General features: G+C 40.3%; 1 protein-coding gene across 11 annotated transcripts in view; it reads right to left on the minus strand.

Moving 5' to 3' along the window:
- Positions 1-21,127, minus strand: part of zgc:66433 (uncharacterized protein LOC321250 homolog) — a 64,240-nt gene extending 43,113 nt beyond the window's left edge. For 4 of the 11 annotated variants that reach the window (XM_054791345.1, XM_054791341.1, XM_054791339.1 and 1 more), the window contains exon 1: positions 3,453-3,948. In XM_054791345.1, the coding sequence (XP_054647320.1) occupies positions 3,453-3,487 (35 nt within the window). In that variant the 5' untranslated portion in view covers positions 3,488-3,948. Of the gene's footprint in view, positions 1-3,452; positions 3,950-18,097; positions 18,168-20,993 lie in introns of those variants that run through there. The other 7 variants (XM_054791335.1, XM_054791334.1, XM_054791340.1 and 4 more) reach the window with 6 other exon arrangements.
- Positions 21,128-21,345: the final 218 nt, after the last annotated feature.

Consider the following 21,345-nt stretch of genomic DNA (forward strand, 5'->3'; position numbering starts at 1 on the left):
GTGTTATGCGACATATACAGTATGTACATGTCCAGTACAAGGAAATTAATCTGAATTCCCACCCCTTGTTTTGAGGTTCTTTTGTCTCAGAGATCTCTATCCACTACATGAACTCCTCTAGCCCCCTTTGAAATGGGAATGTGCTCTTAGCAAAGAGCCTTACAAGGACTCCAGACAGAACCTGACCAAACATTGTCGTCAGTCACTCTGCAGTGTCTGCATTCACTTAGCTCTGCATCACCATTCCTGCTAAACACCGTGAAGTTGCTCCTGCCCCGGTGTGCATCTGCTCACACCAAAAACTTTCGGACTAAAAACACCTTTGTAATAAAGAAAAAAAAATCGATGTGTATACGTTTTGCTTTATGCTTTAGCCTCCACTGATGTGTATGAAGATTCTTGCCTGTATACACTCCTGGTCAAAATTTTAAGACGAATTTAAAAAACCCCTGCAAGAATTCATATTTTGCACTGTTGGATCTTAAGGAGTTTAAAAGTTGAGCTTTAAAATGCAAGAAGAAATGGAAGTGAGACAAAATGTTTTGGGGAGCAAACTGAAATAGGCTGTTCATCAGCTGATTAAAAGATCAAGACCATAGCTCAAAAAACCTGAATCCCCCCAAAAATATAAATTAAATTAAAAAAAAATGGGATGCCCGCTGCAACATCTCCACATTGCCATCTGCCGTTTGACACCCCTGCACAACCTGAAGCTCCATTGTTCCATTGAAGGAAAAGCAATCCAGATCATGATGGCGCTCCCTCCACTGTGCTGTGTGGAAGATATGTCAGGTGGGTTTGATGAAACACACAAGCACCAGACTTCATCATCCGAACAACAGCCTTTTATTGCAGACTTGAATGATCTCACAACAGGCACAATAATCCCTACCACGGGCTACTGTTGTGGCCGTAACCCACGCCAAGATGAAATTCACCTCTGAGCTAGTGGTAGAATATCTAGAATGTTGACGTATATCACAGTATTGGCCGTTATCTAAATCCGACTGGCCGATATTAAGAAGTCAAATTAAAATTCTGTTATTTCGGCTCAGATGTGACTTCTGTCTCCAGCATTGCTCCACCCATGGCGCCATCTCATTGGTTAAGCAAGCCACAGCACGCGTTAGTGGCAGAGCCAATCTGAAGCGGACTCTGTCCTCACGCACACACACACACACACACATACACAGACACACACAGCTGAGAGGGATGTGTTCTTGTGTGGAGAACATCCTGAGAGCAAACACACGTGTCAAGGTAAACGCAGAAAACGCTCTTGAAATTGTAATAAACATCCCAGTGCTCCACATCTCACAACTACTACTAACGTTACAGTGAGCAGCAGAATACAGTAAGAGCGGAGTAAACATTAGCCCCAGCTCTGCTAGCTTGTAGTACCTCTCGATATGTCTGAATTACAAGAAGGCAAACAGTCCGTGATAGTAAAAGCATGTGTGTGATTGAGAGACAGTGCATAAAAAACCCCAATTCACTTGTTTTGTTGGAGGGAAGCATGCAAAGGTGGAGGCAGGTTAGCGTACCATGACATTAACTCACTGGTCTGGCTGTAAAGGCTCAGAATGTACAGTATGTAATGTGGAGAATAGTATGTATTTGCATGAAAGTCACATGAAAAACTGTACAGCTCACGACTACTACAATAACGTAACGTTAAGAGAGGAGTAAACACAAGCGGCAGCTTTGCTAGCTCGTAGTACCTCCTGATACGTCTGCGAATCACTTGAAACAATGCTGTTGGTAATATCAATGTGGAACCAGTCCGTGATTGTAGAAGCCTGTGTGTGTGATTGTGAGAGAGAGTAAGAAATTCAATTTAGGCTTGTATTTTTGCAGGGAAGTACGCTCAGATGAAGGCTGAAAAAAATCAGGGAGCAAGTCTTTATTTAACTTTACAAGAGTTGCTGCTGAGCTTGTTAACCCCCTGCACTTTTTATTGTGTTTGAACTTAAAACAAAGATAAGTTCTAAATAAATGTTACGTTATTTACTGTGGAAACATTTCAGGGAGCTATTTATTTAGAATTTATACGTTTTTATTCAACTTCTAAGAAATGCTTCTGAGTCTAGGAACTCCATGCTCTTCTGGAGCTATTTTTCTATTTGTTTGGTTAAATAAACATGCTTTAGGCAGTTAAACGAAGTTAAGTGTATTATTCAACATTTTTACACCAATCGGTATCGGTCCTGATAAACCCATATTGGTCGATCTCTACCCTGGACCTCCGACTTCCTGTCCGTCCCCTCTCAGTTCCCTCTCAGTTGGAACACATTTACAGCAACACACACAAGCATGAGTCTTTTTAATGTCTTAAATGGCTTATTTTATCGTATTATATCTACAATATTGGGTAATACAAGTGTAAAGGTGACTATGGATTGTTATTTCCTACTTCACAGGAAATTCACTTATCACGGTTGAGTCTAGAGCCAATTAACCGCAATAAAAGAGGGATTACTGCATTTTATATGTCCTTCAAGTGTTCTGTGTAAAGTGTGAGTGAGTCAGGAGTTAATTTAGGTATAAGTAAAAAAAAAAAAAAAAAACAAAAAAAACCTTGACTTATTGTACACCATCAGGGTAGGAATTTTAAGTCAGGCTTTACAGGTTTGAAGAGATTAGGTTTCAAGTTGTGCTGTGAGATTTTTCTACCGTAAAATATGCGCCTTTGCTCAATAAAAGGTTGGGAAACACTGATTAAAGGAATCTGTGAGTGAGCTCACTTTCTCTCCGTGTCACACACAAACAAAACAAATGTTTGTCTGCGACATCTCTGCCAAGTGGACCTTTTCAAGGCTCACATTGTTGTCATGTCACGAGGCCGACGACAAAAATAAAGAAAGTAAAATGGGTTAAGCAGTGCATACCACATCTGGAACAAAAAGGATGCTTGACTGCAGTTGAAGGCAGCTCAAGGCAGTCATTATACAAAACCTCTGTACTCCCAGCCCAGCAGATTGCTCGGTATATATAGAACCCTTTCAAAGCACACACAGTAAATCACTTAAGAACTTCATAAGAACTATCCAAAGCAAGACTGTGACTGATGCTGAGTCATGTCCATCATCAATTTCTATGCGTAACGACACAAAACAAAAGGTTCACTTCTGGGATAGCGTGAGCAATCATTCACTTGCAGCAAAACAAAAAATGAGTCTATCAGCTCTGACTCATCCAGCTGACTGTCAGTGGCAGCTACAATTCATCAACTGTCTCAATTAATAGACAAAAGCTTCATTAGCCAGCATACTGGAACAAAAGACAACTGTATAGAGAACACATACCAACAAAGTATATATATATATATATATATATATATATATATATATATACATATGTGTGTGTGTGTGTGTGTGTGCACGTGTGGATGAAAATGACAGCAGTCTTTTGGGAGTGACAAAGAAATCCTCTTGAGAAAAGAGACAACTTACTTTTTGCTCTTGAAGCATCCATACATTCCTGCCATGCTGGACTAGTGAGTCAAATCCCGTTAATAATAAAATAAATAGTCCGACATGAAGCTGTCAAGATCCCTCAAACTGCAGAGAAAAGATGATCTCTCCTCTGTGAAAGTGTGCGAGAAGATTACTCTCGTCCCAATCGAGGTCCTCCCACTTCTGAGGCTCCGCTGTAGTCAAATTACATACAGAATTCCCTTAAACCAAATGTTGGCAAAGAGAGAGCAGGAGACCAAGCCAATGTTAACCGCTCCTGTATTCACATGCACTGATTCTTTGCAAATGAGTCAGGAGTTTGTGCGTCTTCCAAAAGAGTTTGTGTTTTTTCCAGTGGTAGCGATCCTGGGAGAGCGACAGACAGTATAGTGTTGGAATAAAGGGGAAACAATGGACTACATGACTAAGTGGCGAACTGCTGCATGCCTCGCTCCTCTCCTCCTGGTCACCATGGATGGTAATGCTGCACAGAGAGGAGGGACGGGGGAGGGCCGCGGGGAGGCGGGGGGATTGGGGGGGGGACTGCCTGCAAAACTTCCTTCACTGCTCGAGTAAGTTATGTCCTGGATGAAAAGCTGTAAAATATATTCATATTGCATATTGTTCCTGGCTGTGTAAAATGTTACGTGTGTTTGGCCTAAATTAATTAAAACAATTCATTTTTCCATCTTGAAAATGGATAAATAAAGTAAAATACAAAAAAAAAAGGTATTCAGAGGACATTGTGGTTGCTCACGCTCAGGCTATGGCAGTGTTTCTCAAATAGTCCCGCCCCAGGTGGAGGGGTTGAAGTATCTCGGGGTCTTGTTCACAAGTGAGGGAATGGTGGAGCGTGAGCTCGATATGCGGATCGGCGCAGTAATGCTGTCGCTGTACCGGACCATCGTGGTGAAGAGAGAGCTGAGCTGGACGGCAAAGCTCTCAATTTATCGGTCGATCTATGTTCCCACCCTCACCTTTGGTCATGAGCTTTGGGTCGTGACGTAAAGAACGAGATGGTGGATGCAAGCGGTTGAAATGAGTTTCCTGCGTAGGGTGGCTGGACTCGCCCTAAGAGATAGGGTGAGGAGCTCGGTCATTCGGGAGGGGCTCAGAGTACAGCTGCTGCTCCTTCACATCTAGAGGATCCAGTTGACATGGTTCGGGCATCTAGTCCGGATGACTCCCGGACGCCTCCCTGGTGAGGTGTTCCGGGCATGCCCAGCCGGGAGAAGGCCCCGGTGCAGACCTAAGACACACTGGCGGGATTATGTCTCACAGCTGGCCTGGGAACGCCTTGGTGTCCTCCCGGTGGAGCTCGAGGAGGTGGCTGGGAACCGGGAAGTCTGGGCTTCCCTACTGAGACTGCTGCCTCCGGAAATGGATGAATGGATGGATGGAAATAAACTGGTTTTCCATGATTCCACTACAAAAGTATTTAATTAATAAATAAGGAATCCTACTTCGCATTGGCTGGCAACCAGTCCAGTGTGTACTGAAAGAAAATTTTTATTTAGGCTGTTTAGGACCTTACTTTATACTAGTAAGTAGTAATAGTAGTAAGAGTTCTTACTATTATTTAATGCAGTTTTTTCCCCACACTAGATCATGCAGGTTGCTGGTTGGTATTTATTGAATAGGATTTAACAGTTCCCTGGCACACTGTCATGTTCTACTTTCCATTGTGCATAAAAATCAATAACACAGCTTGTATTGATGGCTAAATGCCTGCGATGGCGTTCCCATTCATGATGTGTCATGATGTGTGCATCACCACTACCAGAAAGGGAACACACAAATGTAATAAACTGTAGGTGCGCTGTGGTCATCCTTGTGCAATCTCACCCTGACAACGGTTGTGTTACTTATTTGATCTGTCTCAGCAGGGGGTGCCTAGCGGCTGCAAAACGGCCTGTTGGAGCTGATCACAGTAAGTAGGGAGCTTACAGTAAATACCGACTGCAAGTACAGCTCCACAGGCTTATCTGTGTGTACGTGTGTGTGTGTGTGTGTGTGTGTGACTACGAGGTGACACGAGGTTTGATCCTGAGCTAGATTCTCCTATGCTAGGTATCTCCTCTCAGATGCACAAGCAAGAAACTGGCAGGCTAATGAAGAAGAAGAAGGCGGGCTTCCACATTCACATCTCCAGATCGTTGCAGAATTAGCCAGCTTTAGCGAGCACACAAAAGCTGTGACAACCCACACCACATCTGAGCTCACAGTCATGCTAAAAATACATCGTTCAATGGCAACTAACACAGGAAATGTACAACTGCGATTTAAATGCTGTGTGTCTCATACATTCACTACATCACACCATCAAATTACATCATTATTTGCGGCGCCCAACCCTTTCGCCACGAGTAGATTTCAGTCCTGTGGGAAACACAGAGATGACATGAATCACCATATCCATAACAGAAGAAGAGCTGGAATTGATTTCTCAATTCTAACATGTTCAAACTGAGTCTTGTCTGCGTTATTTAATGAAGATGATGCGTGTATGTGTGTGTTTCCATACAAACAGTACCCAAGGTGTGTACAACACGCCAAGAAGATATTGCAATTCCCTTCAAAATTGCGTGTGGACAAAGGGACGGCATGTTATTGATCATCTGAAATACCAATGAAATAAATTACTGGCAATATGTCAACCCTGGATACCACACAAATGTGATACTACTCTGATTGGACAATAAGTGATTTTTTTTGGGTGATGCCCTCCTTTGCCGCTGCAGTGTGGCATGTTGGACATAACAACGTGGCAAAATGCTTATTAAACAACTACAGTATAACACTCACACACACTGATTCCTTACTCTATGTGTGCACCATGTGTGTCAGGATATACTCCGATACTGGGACCAGCGTGTGCAGTTAAACACCCGCACTCATTTTTCCAGTCTTGCGTTGAAAGCAATTGTCACCCTCTGACAAGTTACATCAGATGTTGCCGCTGTGTGAAAGCACACACGTAACCAAAACAACCTTTCTAAGAAAAAGTAGTGCAATGTAAACCACATTCCAGCTCAGCTCCAATTCAAAATAGTTCAAACCAAGATGACGTTTGACCGGAGTTCACAATGCCGCACATGTTCAGCACACTACAAACTACTGCTGCATTGAACAGGTTTTTCATGTTTAAACTTTGTCCATTAAACAACTTGGATTGCGAGATTGGAGAGATCTATGACTCCCTCCAAGTAAATCTAACATAATGCTCTTTGGTAATAGCAGAAAGGACACGCACGCACAAATACAAATAGACGGCGTGGACATTGAAAGGGTGAACGAAAATTCATTTTTGGGGATCATAATAGATGAAAAAATGAGCTGGAAATCTCACATTAAAAAATATACAACATAAAGTGGCGAGAAATACTTCAATATTGAATAAAGCAAAAATTTGTCCTTGACCAAAAATTACTCTATACTCAATACTGCTCTCTGGTATTAGCATATCTACAGTAACTTATTGTGTGGAGATATGGAGTTATAACTATAAAAGTCATCTTAATTCACTAAAGGTTCTGCAAAAAAGATCAGTTAGGATAGTCCATAATGCCGCGTATACAGAACACACAAATCCTCTATTTCTAAAATCACAAATATTAAAATTTGCTGACTTAATACATTTTCAAACAGCTAAAATGATGCATAAAGCAAACAATAAAGTGCTACCCCAAAAAGGTCATACAATACTTTTCTACAAGAGAGGAGAAATGTCATCTCAGGGAAAAACTAAACTTAAAACACGAGAACAACGCTAAAACCCCACAGCATTTCTGTATGTGGAATGAAATTATGGAACGGATGGAGCAAGGAACTCAAACAAAGCACCAAGATGAGCGATTTTAAGAAACAATACAAGCAGTTGATGTTTGCAAAATATAAGGAAGAAGAGTCTTGAACGTGTTGTATTTATTTGTATTTATTATTATTATTATTATTATATATGATTACTATTTATTATGATTGTGGAAAAACCTTGACAATTATATTACCATATTGTTACATTATCTTACCACTTCTCTATGTATGAAAAAAATCATATATGAAATACAGGAAGTGAATAAAAGTACAGCAACACGGCGTAGGATTAAATACGCTTTGCTTCTTCCGACTTCTTTTGGACATGTGCAACTGTAACTTGTATGCATGTTCAAATAAAATTGAATCATTACCATTACCATAGAGTGTAAGATTCTTTGACATCCACTGAGATGATTTGTTATTATCCCAATATGTGGTTGAATAAACCCAAAAGTCCAGTCAAGTACTAGTACCTAGTGGAATTAGAGCGCACATCAGGTCAAACAAATCACAATACAGTCAAACCTTGGTTTTCTTATGCCTTACTTTTTATATAATCTGGTTTTGAACATAAATTTTCACCCAAATTCTGCCCCTCTCGGTTATCGTACGACCAAACATTGCACGTAACAAACTCGTCAATTTGCCTGTGTATCTTTCTGCGTAATCAGGTGCCCTAACAAAGCATTCCATTTGTTGGTGACTCAGTTTCTGTGCTTTTTTTAAAATTGAAAATGGCCGCAAAACAAACCACCATGGGGCAAAAGAAAGTTTGAGTAACAGCACTTTAATTAAAAAAAAGGTGAGAAACCCTACTGAATTCAAGAAAAGACTTGTAGCGAAGTGCCAAGATACCGATTTTCCTCCTACTCTTCCCCATCTTCACCATGCAAAGGTTAAATTGATGCTAACTGCCCATGTATCGCTTTCATTTGTCGTTTATAATTCTTTCGCATCGTTTTCTGCATGTAAAACTACAATTATTCTCGATAAAGTGTGTTTTCTGTTAATATTTTGGGTGTCTAGAATGGATTCACTGGATTTGTGTCATATCTTAATGGAAAACTTGCCTCGATTTCCGTACGATTTGGTTTTTCTCAGAACTTTCGGAACGGATTACTAAGAAAAACCAAGGTACCACTGTACGGTTAAAGTTCTGGCCACCATATGGAAGCTCAGCCTATCCTAATAAGATGAAAGATCAGTTAGTATGAAGAATCTACTGTGTGCTCTTAGCTTTTTCTTTGACTTTTTGTGGCTTTCTTGTCTTCTTCCATAAGGACCAGCCTCAACAAGGAGTGTTTCTATGATTATGTTTGACTGTTAAGACTTAGACATGTGATTGAGTTTGACTCTGGAACAAATTGTTTCTATTCCCATTACGAATCCAAACAAATACTAGGCCAGGTACATAAATAGAATGGATTGTGTCCACAAATCAAACCTTTTTAAGTAAGACCAGTGTTGTCTCTGATTGCAAACATATTACTTTTGAGATCTGCTGCTAAAAAAAACAAGCACAGTGATGTGCAAGGATTGACAGTGTGTCCATTAGGAGAATCAATGCAATACTTTGTGCACCACAATGCCATTAAGTCAACCACGTCCTATGCATTACTGGTCTGTGAGGGAAATGCGATGCTCTTCTGCTTCCAGTGTTTCCAAATACACATGGCAGATGATGGAATCGTAACTCTGCTTTGTAAAACACCTCATCCGTACCTGGTTTGACAGAGAACAAGAAAGGAGAGATCAGTGTTGCCAAGGTGCTACTTTTTTTTTTTTTTTTTACTTTTTCATTTAATTCCTGTATTTAAAAAAAACTTTTATTGGGCTGTGGGACCTTCTAAAACTATAATTTAACAAGAAAAGTAAAAAAATGACAGCAAAAAAAAAAAAAATCAAGAACAAAGTCAAAATATTATTTATAAACATTTTATTTATATATATAATCTAACAAGATACATTTTATGAGAAAAATATAAAATGGTAAAAAAAAGTCATATTAGTAGCATAAATCTAAAATAGTAAAGACAAGGAAATTTTTTTTAAATATAACATTATATATGTTAAATTCACTCCTGATCAAAATTTTAAGACCAGTTAAAAAATTGCTAGAATTTGCATTTTGCACATTTGGATCTTAATGAGGTTTTGAGTAGAGATACAATATGCAAAAACAAGAAGGGGGAGTGAGACAAAAAATTTGGAACTTGGAATTTAAACAAAAACAAACAAAAAAAAAAAAAGTCACCTGATCAAAAGTTTAAGACCACAGGCTATAAAAGCCAAAATCTGCTCAAAATGTTCATTTTCTGTCAGGCATTCACACTGTCATGCCCTCCTGATGGCTAAAGCTAAGAAGCTTTCTCTTTTTGAACGTGGTCGGATTGTCGAGCTGCATAAGCAAGGCCTCTCGCAACGTGCCATGGCTGCTGAGGTTGGGAGCAGTAAGACAGTTATTCTACATTTTTTGAAAGATCCTGAGCATTATGGAACAAAAAAGTCAAGTGATAGACCCAAAAAAATCACGCCTGCACTGAGCCAGAGGATCCGATTGACTGTACAAGAATAAAGTAAAAATATTAAGAAAAAGTCATATTCTAACGAGAAAAGAAGTCACAATTTTACAAGAATAAACTTGCTTTGGTTTGGTTTAGTTTTATTTGAACATGAAGGTTACAATGGAATACGTCTCATGAATCATCCTTTCACAGTTCCACATGTCCAAAAGACGTAGGAAGAAGCAAAGCTTATTTAATCCTACCCCCCATCCGTTCCACATCTTGTACAGTACATATTATTCACTTCCTGCATTACATGTAATATTTTGATATAATAATCAGTGTAATAAGAAATAATAACACTAAAAAACAAGCATGACAGAACATCATTGTGATGATCAAGACTCTTCTGCCTTGTATTTAGTAAACACCAACTGCTTGTATTGTTTTTTTGAATTCGCTCGTCTCTGTACATTGTTTGAGTTCCGTACTCCATCCGTTCCATAGTTTAATTCCACATACGGAAATGCTGCGGGTTTTCAGCGTAGTTCTCGCATATGTCAAGTGTTTTAAGTTTAATTTTCCCCTAAGATCATATTTCTCCTTTCTAATAGAGAAATACTGTGTGACGTTTTTGGGTAACACATTTTTATTAACTTTATACATTGTTTTATGAGTTTGAAAATGTACTAAATCAGCAAATTTTAATATCTGTGATTTTAAAAATAAAGAGTTTGTATGTTCTCTATACGCGGCATTATGAATTATACTCACCAATCTTTTTTGCAGTACAGTGAGTGAGTGAAGATTGCTTTTATAATTATTTCCCCATATCTCCACACAATAAGTCAGATATGGTAACACCAAAGAACAGTAAAGAGTGTGAAGTGAATTTTGATCAAGAACATATTTTGCTTTATTCAATATTGAAGTATTTCTCGCCACCTTTTGTTGGATATATTTGATATGAGATTTCCAACTCATTTTTTTGTCTGTTATGATCCCCAGAAATTTATTTTCCTAATCCCCAGAAACTTGTAATATTATGAGGAAAAACATTTTAGTAGCATAGAGTTTAAATATTAAAGAAATAGGTTTAGTTTTTTTTAAGTTGTAACAGAAACAAACATTTTGGGAAAATTAGGTTGGGGAAAAAATGATAAAACTATGGGAATACTATGGGAATAAAGTCAAAATATTATGGCAATAAAGTCATAGTACTACGAGAAGAAAATTTACAAAGATTATTTAAGAAGGAAGTTGAAATTAAATTAAAAGAAAAAAACAACAGTGAACCCGTGAAAAAAAGATTAAAGACCAAAGTTCATACTAATAATGTGCTGTTTCACTGTATTACAAAGTTGAGATGCAGTTTTTTGGAAAAAGTTTGGGCATCCCTTGGTGTACACGGTGGGCGACTAGAAGTAAAATGATGGCGTAACTCGCATTCCATTGCCATTGTAGAAACAAAACTGGTACACAGACAGGGGACCTCCAGTATTAATAGTAATAATTAACACCACAGTGGTTTAGATTAACAGCCTCTTTTTCAATATCTAAACCCCCTGAACCATGACTTGATTAAACCTCTGCCAAAACACCGGAAGAGTCTTTGAAAACACGAGCCATCAAACGTCCCAGTGTGAGTGTTTACTTTCTCAGCACTCGACACGTCACAGCGCATCCAAGAGCAGGACGGGGCCTGTTTCACGCAAATATGTGTACACGTGTGAAACTGTGTGAACATATATATTTATCAATCGTCTTGCTTTCTGTTTATACAGCCAAGAGGAATGTCGGTCAGTTTCCCTTGGAAGAAAAAAAGTGGATATTGGTATTTCCTGAAGCAGCCCTGAGAACACCCACATGGCCGCTCACACATTTCCAACTGGGCGAGTCTCGCTCTCAAAACATGAGACCATCCTGCACATGGGGTGGTCACTGAGGTTGGCGTTTTTTTAATAAACCCACATTTAGTCATGTGACATCCATGAAATAAATAATTACACAGGATTCAAAAAGACATTTCAACACCCTTGGATTTATTGGATTGGATTTAAGAGTTAATGAAAGCAGTGTTGACATGAGGTCGATTTGACCTTTACTCTGACTGTGTGTTTATTATTGTGGGCGTAGTTTGCACTTGTGTGGAGCTGTACTACATCACACTGAGAGCTGTTTCTCACTTTTTTATCTTTTTTTTTTTTTTTTGCGGCATGAGACGGACCAACTAACTGCCAGTATGACGCAGTGAATTTCCTCACCACTGCAAATTACAACGACTGCGCTACTTCCGTTTTCGTTATGAATTAATTCCAAAAGGCCTGACGAAAACTGAAACATATGACAACCGAAGCGTAATAACCATAGGGAAATAACGTAAATCCAATGAATCCCTTTCAGATACCCCAAAATATTACTTAACTTATTGTTGATGCAGCAAATGGACTACCTTACTGCCTGGGTTCCCAAAGTGGGGTACACAAATTGTCATGGGGGTAACTGAATAAAAATGAAAAACAGCATGACAACGCTAGTGTCTGAAAGCCTAACAGTCTGAGTTACGCAGTGCGCTTGAACGCCTCATCATGTCAACGGTGCCTGCACAGCACAAAATTAAGGAAGTTGCTCATTGTGTGTACACTGTACTCCAAAATACTTTTTATAAAATAAATAAAAAATCCTGATGACATTTTTGATATTTATGTCAAGATTTCATTTATATTGTGTGCTAAATGAGAGCCGGTCTTCTTATGTGGCTGTGTGACTAATTAGTGCATATTCTGAGGTATGAGCCTGTAATTTGTTTCTTGACTGGATGCACTGACTAGCTCAGGGTTATTCAAAAAGAATGAACCGATTTCATGATGCACCTTATTAGTTCTCATGCATCGTCATGGAATGAGTCAGTGTCCATTTGAAAGAGGAGTTTTCTACGTTTTGAATGGCTGCAAAACAAAATGATAAAACTTACAGCTCCCACGTCTGTAGCTGACTGATGGGTAGCTGGCAGAGCTCCAAGTTGTATTTTAAGATCTATAGCGAAGCCTGCAAACTCATCTAACTAGGGTCGGGTGGTATCATGTCCACGAGGAAGGAACTTCAAAACTCACTCGACTAGTCATTAACACGCTCTAAGGGCACATATGACGGGTAAAAAGTCAACTGTGCCTAACAGGGGTCCTGCAAACAAACACAAACATTCTGGAGTTCTCAGTACTTTCCTGCTTGGTGTTTGAATGAATGTGATGAAATAACAGCAGTATTGCAGCCTGGTCAGAATGCTACAAGGCAGGATTTCACCATCCGCTCATGAACATCTCTTCCTTCTTTTTTTTTTTTTTAATAGCGTGATTTCTCTCTTGATCTCTCACTGTATGTTCATATGAAGAAGTAGGGAAGGAGGAGGAGGAGGAGCTGCTCTCTGGCGCCCTGAATTCCACCTCACATCTGGAAGCCATCTTCTCTCTCTCTCGCTTTGTCAAACACTTGCTGATTTTCTGTGTAGCTCTGTGCCGTAATGTAAATAACCCCTGTAATCATACCCCTCATGCACTCAGTTTGCCGCCATGCATGCTGCGTGTGTGTGGCTGTGCTTTTACATAGAAAACACTCCTCCGGCACCGTTTTCTTCATCGCCAACATACAAAACATTCAAGCTGAGCCTTTTATGAGGCGACAAAAACAAAACAACCTCTTCAACTCTATTAAATACTTTATGGCCAAGTGTGTGTGTGTGTGTGTGTGTGTGTGTGTGTGTACGTTATCTGTTTGTTGGCACCTGCAATCTTCTCCATTATGCTTTTTCTAACATTTTCAGCATATTTTCCCCTTAAAAGGGTTTTGTATGATATGGAAATGTATAAATAAAACATATTTGGCACAACCTTACATTCATGGGCTTGAGTTCCAGGTCCAAAAGAACTGCCTGATTAGATTTAGAAGTCGACAAATGTAGTAAGAAAAGGTTCCTTCTCATACTAGCTGTCTACCTACATTACATATTTTTAGGTATTTTGCATTACTGTGTGCTAGAAGTGTTATAATGGGTATGATGACAGACAACAAAAAATGTCATTTCATTTTACAGGTTTTCTACTACTACTACTCTACCAAACAATAAGTACTTTCCAGACGACCTCTTCAATGTGTTTTATAATCAAGCTTTCTATCAAATCCTCATCTTCCTGGAGTGCCTATGATTACTATGATGACCCGTATGTCCTGGAAATATCGTTGTAAATCTTATAGCCAGCTCCAGCTTTGATATTTCACTAAAACAGCAAAGACATGTCAGAACTTTTGAGGTCGTCTCATCACATTTAGCTTTGATACGGTGCCTGCCAAAAATATCTCAATACTGTCACAACATCAAAACAAAATGCCGGGCGAAACATATCAAAATGATACTATTAATAGATGAAACACTATTGAAGCCAAGGAGGTATTTGCATAGAAGTATGCAAATATATAACACTGAGCCTTATGCTTTGGAATTACATTTCTGCTCCCAGAATGTGGATGTTTTGTGTCATCACCATCACGTGCTGCCACATCCAAGTTAAAACCTCATTATTGACGTTCCCTGCTAAAGAGCAATCAGATCTGGCCTGACACTCTTGTTCCAGCCAACCTCCAATAAGCGGCTGGGAGGAGTACAGTAGAAGCAGAGCACAGTACACGCCCACACTGTAACACAATCTTCCATCTGCAGGACAATCTTCACACAGTTTAGGAAAGCACCAAGAGAGCATTAAACACCACAAGCACAATGTAGTAAGATCCCACATGAGAGCAAGTCATTTTCTCCAAATGGAAGGATTGCATGACATCTCGTTTCGACGTTTTCCAGTGCACCTGGAAAGTATTCACAGCCCGTCACTTTTTCACATTTTGTTATGTGATGACCGTATTCCAAAATGGAATACGTTCATTGTTTTTCCTCAAATTTCGACACACAACACCCCAAATTGACAACATGATTTTTTTTCTGTAAGGTTTGCAAATGTATGAAAAATAAAAAAATATAAAATATTCACAGGTTTTGCTCAATACTTTGTGGATGCACCTTTGGCAGCGATTTTTGAATATGATGCCACGAGCCTGGCACGCCTATCTTTGGGCAGTTCCACCAGTTTCTCTTTGCAACATGGAGCAAGGATGTGATTTTAACTTACCAGGATGGTATTTTATTTTTAATAAATCTGCAAACATTTCCATGTTGCCATCATGGGTTGTTGTGTGTAGAATTTTGCGGAGAAACATGGACTAATTCCATTTTAGAATAAAGCTGTAACCTAACAAAACGGGGAAAAAGTGAAGTGCTGTGAATACTTTGCGAACGCACTGTACCTTTTCACCTTCTGTAGGTGTCGCCCAGTGGGTGTAATGTGTGACGTAACCACAGTTAGCATGAGAAACAGATGAGACGACGCTTGTTCCATTTAGCATTTTCTGCATTGTTTACTTTGAACATCTAAAAGGCCCTGTCTGATTTAGCTAGCGCATGCCCGACGTGATCATTTTGATGGCATACGTTGAACTGTCGGTGTTTTTTTCCATTTTGGGCGTATACATAGCGTATTCATAACGACTTCGACGTATACATGACGTATTAGTAACTTATATAGAAAGTTTCTATAACTTATAGACAACTTATACCAACGAATGCGTAGCGTGTTGCCGGCGTTCACAACTTATGCCCAACGCCAGTCTAACTCATGCAAACCGCGCGGCAGCGTATGGCCAACGATCAAGTGCCACAGCTTATAAAAAGGCTGCCACTTGATGACGCAAATCATAACCTCACTAGACATCGCAATGTCAACATCACCATCATGCCGAAGAAAATTTCGAAGACCGCTGCCAAGAAGTATCAGGGCAGTGACGGAGGGATCCATCACCACCCACAGCCTCCCCCTCCCACTCTTACTCTGATGGAGATGACGCAGGTTCTAACGCCTCTCAGGCATCATCAATGGTATCGGAAGCTGCATCCCCAGTGGCCTCCATCTCCTCTCAGCCAACTCTTGCCAAGAAGAGAGCCAAGAAGACACAGTTTTGTCCCATGGTATGTTGACGTATTACGACTTGTGCGTAACTTACAAGTAACTTGTGTGAACGGGCGTCAACGATCACATAACTTATTGCCCGCGTATGCGGGACGCATGAATCATACGTTGACATACGTCGAAAAGTTTTGTGCGTGCACAAAATTTTTGGACGACTTGGACGTACTACGACGTATGCCGGCGTGCTTCGGCGTGCTCTTAACTTATACAAAACTTACCCATAACTTATTCGACGTACGCCAGCGTATTGGCCAAATTTTTCATACGTTGGCGAAAGCTGGCTAAATCGTCAAGGCGTGACAGGGCCTTAATAGAAGGCCTTTTTTGACCGGTTAATTTTGTGTGTGTGCCCCAATTAATGCCACTATATCATGACACATAGAGTCTCCCATAGTTGTTGGGTGTGTTGTCTACAAAAGCAAATAACTGCCGGACCATAAGAAACTCTGCTTCTTAGCACACCTCATACACACCTGGTCTGCCTGGGAATAAGACGACGTAGAAGGAGGTGCTGCCAACTTGGCGACTTTGTTGTTATTTTTAGCAAGTATTCAGACCACTCTACATTCCGTTTTTAAAACAGTGACAGCAACAAATCTAGCGACTTTTTCTGCTCTTGTTGGACACTTTTGGAGACACGTGAAACATGTAAGCCACTCTTCTCAATGAGCAGCTGGTGCTGCTGTGGGTTTGTCACCCACATTAAAAAAAAAAAAAAAAAAACACACAAAAAGAAGCCTCTCCCACAAACATCCATAAATAGATTGCAGTTTAATAGAGTCAGTCAATTGTAGTTATACCAGGATATATTTCCAAGCATATGATGAACACAAGTTTGCCCATCCTAAAACATCTGATGTTCCACACTATTGATTTACTTATATTTAATTTCCCATAAAGCAGCAATTTTATTGGCTTTTCTTACAAGGAATATGCCCTCCAGGGCCTCATTGTCAAACCGATCATTGTAAACTCAACAACAATTGAATGCATCACCATAAATATGTGTTTATCTTGTCTTTTTTGCTCTTTTTTGGGAAGTTTTGCATAAACAAGAGATTTTTTTTCCTACTAGGGAACAATTATGTACTGGCAGCTCTAACAGTGAACTCCACCAAAAGACAATCGATGGTGAAACAGCTTTTGTACGGCGACACGGTGTACATGTCACCGTGAGCTGAAACAAACATTGAATTGTCTTCCGATGTACAGTATGATGAGCCGTCACGATAGGACGCTGAACATGACGTCTCTGCACACGCTCACATGCTTTGTCCAATGACCTAGTGACAGATGACCTGATCAGCCCTCTAATCAGGATGCCTGTGAGACACACACACACACACACACACACACACACACACACACACACAGAGCAAACCTATCAGTCAGATTACCAGCTCTGATATACGGTGGCCGACAGGAGCAAATGTGCAGCAACGACCAAACACAGAAATAACCAAAACCACACACATAACGTAATAAAATATCACCATAACACAAAAACAACGAGAAAATGATACAAATTAGAAATGCTGCAATCACATAAGCACTGCAGGAAAACAAATGCAAAAGAAAATAGCTCCAAATTCCAAAATTGGTTACGCTAAAATATTACACAATATTACGGCCAAGTGTTTAACAAAGACACACACAAAAATGTATTCTGCCAACTTTCTTCTGGGCATTAGCGATGGACAACTCAATTCCTTTAACTGACTCTATTTCCTCCGATTCACTCATTCAAGTGAATCGGGTACTTGATTACTTCAAGTGACTCGTCACAAAACACATGTCCAGAAAGGCGCATATTAGCAACAGGATGGGCAGCCGAACTGTAGATGCTTAGTGAGCACCCACGAGTCAGTGAAACTCGAGTCTTTGTCGATGACCTGTAAGTCAGTGAAATTCAATAGTTCATCGAGCATAAGTGAGTTAGTGAAACTCTATTCGTCATTGAACACTCATGAGTCAGTGAAACTCGAGTCTTTGCCGAAGAGCCGCGAGTCAAGGAAAATTAGAGTTTGTCGCGCACAAATGAGTCAGTGAACCTCGAGTCTTCGTCGAACCCCTGTGAGTCAGTGAAATTAGAGTGTTCGTCAAAAACCTATGAGTCAGTTAGACTTGAGTCTTCGTCCAGCACCCGTGTGTCAGTAAAATTAGAGTCTTTATCGAGCACCTGTGAGCCAATGAAACTCGAGTCTTCGTCCAGTCCGTTTGAGTCAGTGAAATTCGAGTCTTCGTAGAGCACCTGTGTCAGTGAAATTCGAGAGTTGGTCGAGCACCCGTGAGCCAGTGAAATGTGAGTCTTCGTTGAGCACCTGTGATGCAGAAAGGGGAAAGGAGAGTTGATTTGCGGCAAGGATCAGGGGCCTTACTTTTTACTAACAAAATCGGGCTGAAAAGTTGCGTACGCCGTTTTCCACGTAAAGTATGGTGCCTATGAAAACAACTTGATGTGAGAATGTGCGCACCGCGACGCACTTTTTGGAGACATGGCAAAATGGCCGCGCACATTTTAAGTAGTGAGGTGAAATCATATGGTAGAAATAAACATGCAATGGAAGCCAGTAAAGATTTAGCCATCATTGCATGAAAGCATCACGCCGTCACTGACTTAAACCATTTGTGGAAAGTCTTGTTATCTGACATGACACTGATGGATATCATTTGTCATTTATCGTAAACACCATTCCGCACGAGTGTCTAGTATCCCGACTAAAAGATAAATAAAAAACACAACGCAGCGCTTGAATACGTCATCATTTTATTTTATAATCATGATAATACTGTGTTCGAATAATAATAATTACAACAAACATCAGGTTGTCAATTAAATAATTCTAGGGTTTAAGTTTACAAGACAAAGAGCTAATATGTCCTTAGTGCTCCGTTTCTCGCTTTTCTTTAGTTAACAGTGTGACGCTGTTGACAGCAGACGCTATGCCACTCGCTCATCTTCATCTTGTTCATAATGCCCCTGCTGTGTCCTCCGAATATGATGTTTTTACGGGCCTCCAGCTTTCCAAATAAGATTTCCACCTCAGTTTCCGTGAGGTCCGCTTCTTCGTCTTCGGCTTTTCAGCAGCCATGATTCAGAAGAACCGAGCGAAATGCAATCAAGGGTCATTAAATATGGACGCCGGATTCATGAGCCACTTTGCATTGACCATTTATGGCGAATTGAAGGCGTGGAGAGGGCGTGACGTGGGGTGGAGTTGCATACAGCACATTTGGACAGCAGGTGAAGCACAACTTTCTTTTTAGGTCTGAATATTTTTGTCCGTAGACACGTTGTGGGTTTTCGGCGTACGCAGAGTTATAGTCAGATTTACACACACAGTTTTGTAAGTGAGGTCCCAGATCTGTTGCTTTTCCACTGGGCTAATACATTTATACAATACAGTTAGAGCAGTGATTCTCAGTTATTTTCTGTCATGCCCCCCCCAGGAGACAGTATCTAAATGTTTTCATGCCCTCCCAATTTAAAATACTATTGAGAAACTTGTGTTCCCTCGTTTATCACGGGGGATAGGTAGCCCGCAATAAGTGAAATCCTCAAAGTAGCCAACTTCATTTTTTACAGTTATTATGTTTTAAGGCTGTAAAACCCCTCACCATACACTTTATACACTTTACAGAGACAGGAAATAAGATTTTCTCACATTTCTCACATTTCGAAGATTCATTTACTAGCTAGTAAGCAAGCAAGCAAGCTAGCGCTGACACAGGAGGCATGGCAGGACGGCGCGAAGGAAATTGATTGACAATGGCCTGCAGCCAATCAGGACGCAGAAAACTATGGGCGGTGCAGACAGACAAAAGAGGGAAGAGATAGAGTCAAATTCCCACAATGCAATTCTTCTTAAAGGGCCAGGCTTGGCCTGTAACAGCATAAGCTGTAATAATAATAAAAAAAAGAAGCACAAAAAAAAAACCAGCGACTCCGCAAAAGGTGAACCGCAACAGAGCGAGGGGTCTGTACAGCAGGGGTCACCAACGTTTTTTCTTGTGAGAGCTACTTTTACAAAATGAAAATGGCCAAGAGCTACTCATTTTTGGAACAATTATTTTTATAGCTTATTTCAACCCAAACAAACCGAATATGCTTGTTTTACCAGAACATTAAGAACATGCTGGTATCCACAACTCACATTTTGCTTGTCAGAATGCATTTCTTTTTAGTGTTTTCACATTATTAACTGAAAAGCTGAATGGAAAGCAGGCTTGAGGGCGCCTCAGGTGGTCGTGGGGGGCTACCTGGTGCCCGCAGACACCACGTTGGTGACCCCTGCTGTACAGACTGAACTTGAAACTCAAACCAGGAAAATCCAACAAAATGGAGAGCTGTGAAGCATACAAGCATATTCAAGAGTCAAATTGCATGTTGAGTACGATCAGTTTGAAAGTGCTCCCTGCCTCTCAAGCCGCCCCTGACAGTTCTCCGCGCCACAACCTGCAGCATTTCTCTCATACGGTTGTTTTAGTGCTTTGTGTGTGTTTTGGCAATTGCAGCATTTTTCTTTTGCATTTTTTGAGATCATGTAGAATTTATTTGACTGCTATATTTTTAATTTTCAGCATTTTCCCCTTTGCGTGTGTTTAATGGTGTTTGTTTTTTTCGTTTGTGCATTTACACTCGTAGTTTGCCATGTCTGGCATAAAACACGGGACCTATCCAAGGACCTAGATCACATACACAATAATAGCATGATAGCGTTGATAATCAGTGTTTGTTATAGGATGATAGTGGTTCCCTCACAGTTAAAGATAACTGGATAATCTGGACCGCCCTTGACCTGTCTATCAAACACTGTCACACTGATCTGTCACATTTTGACATGAACAATGATTCACCTTTAGGGATGGAAGGAGCCTAAATTAAATGACAATAACTATGTCAGAAGTTAGGCTTCCATCATACAAGTGGTAGAGTAGTCTTTGCAAATATGCATGCAAAAGTCCTTTGTTCCAAGATAAAAGTATGGATTTCCAGTGGAGTCTCTCCACAGATCATAAAATACATAGAAGTCACGCGTCCTGACTTGAACGGATGCACAAACTACAAAGCACACGTATCGATCACCAATCACCTCATCATCAGCGCTCAAAACAAAGCCAAAGTTGGCCAAGCCAGGAGTACTTACCGTGTCTCCCGGATCTCAAACGGCCTCAGAATAAAGTCATCTCTCAGAGACTGAAACCAAGACATCGGCGATGTTGGTGGACTAATGATTGGATTATTTGTCTCAGTCCTGCCCAGCGTCCTCCACTCTCTCTCGTTGCGTTCATGCTCTGCTCGGAAATATGTGAAGAAACGCGAAACCCATCTCCGCACCGTGCTGTTTATGTGTGCAGGTCTGTGACATACCTTTGAAGAAGTCTCTTGAAATTAAATTATAAAAATCAGAAAGTTTGTATTGGATTTTTCGCTGAGGAGCCAATGGAAGCTTCATTTTCACGAAGCATCACCTAAAGGCATCGTAATTACAACGCAAA

The sequence above is a fragment of the Dunckerocampus dactyliophorus genome, chromosome 11 (assembly GCF_027744805.1).
Source record: "Dunckerocampus dactyliophorus isolate RoL2022-P2 chromosome 11, RoL_Ddac_1.1, whole genome shotgun sequence".
NCBI lineage: Eukaryota > Metazoa > Chordata > Actinopteri > Syngnathiformes > Syngnathidae > Dunckerocampus > Dunckerocampus dactyliophorus.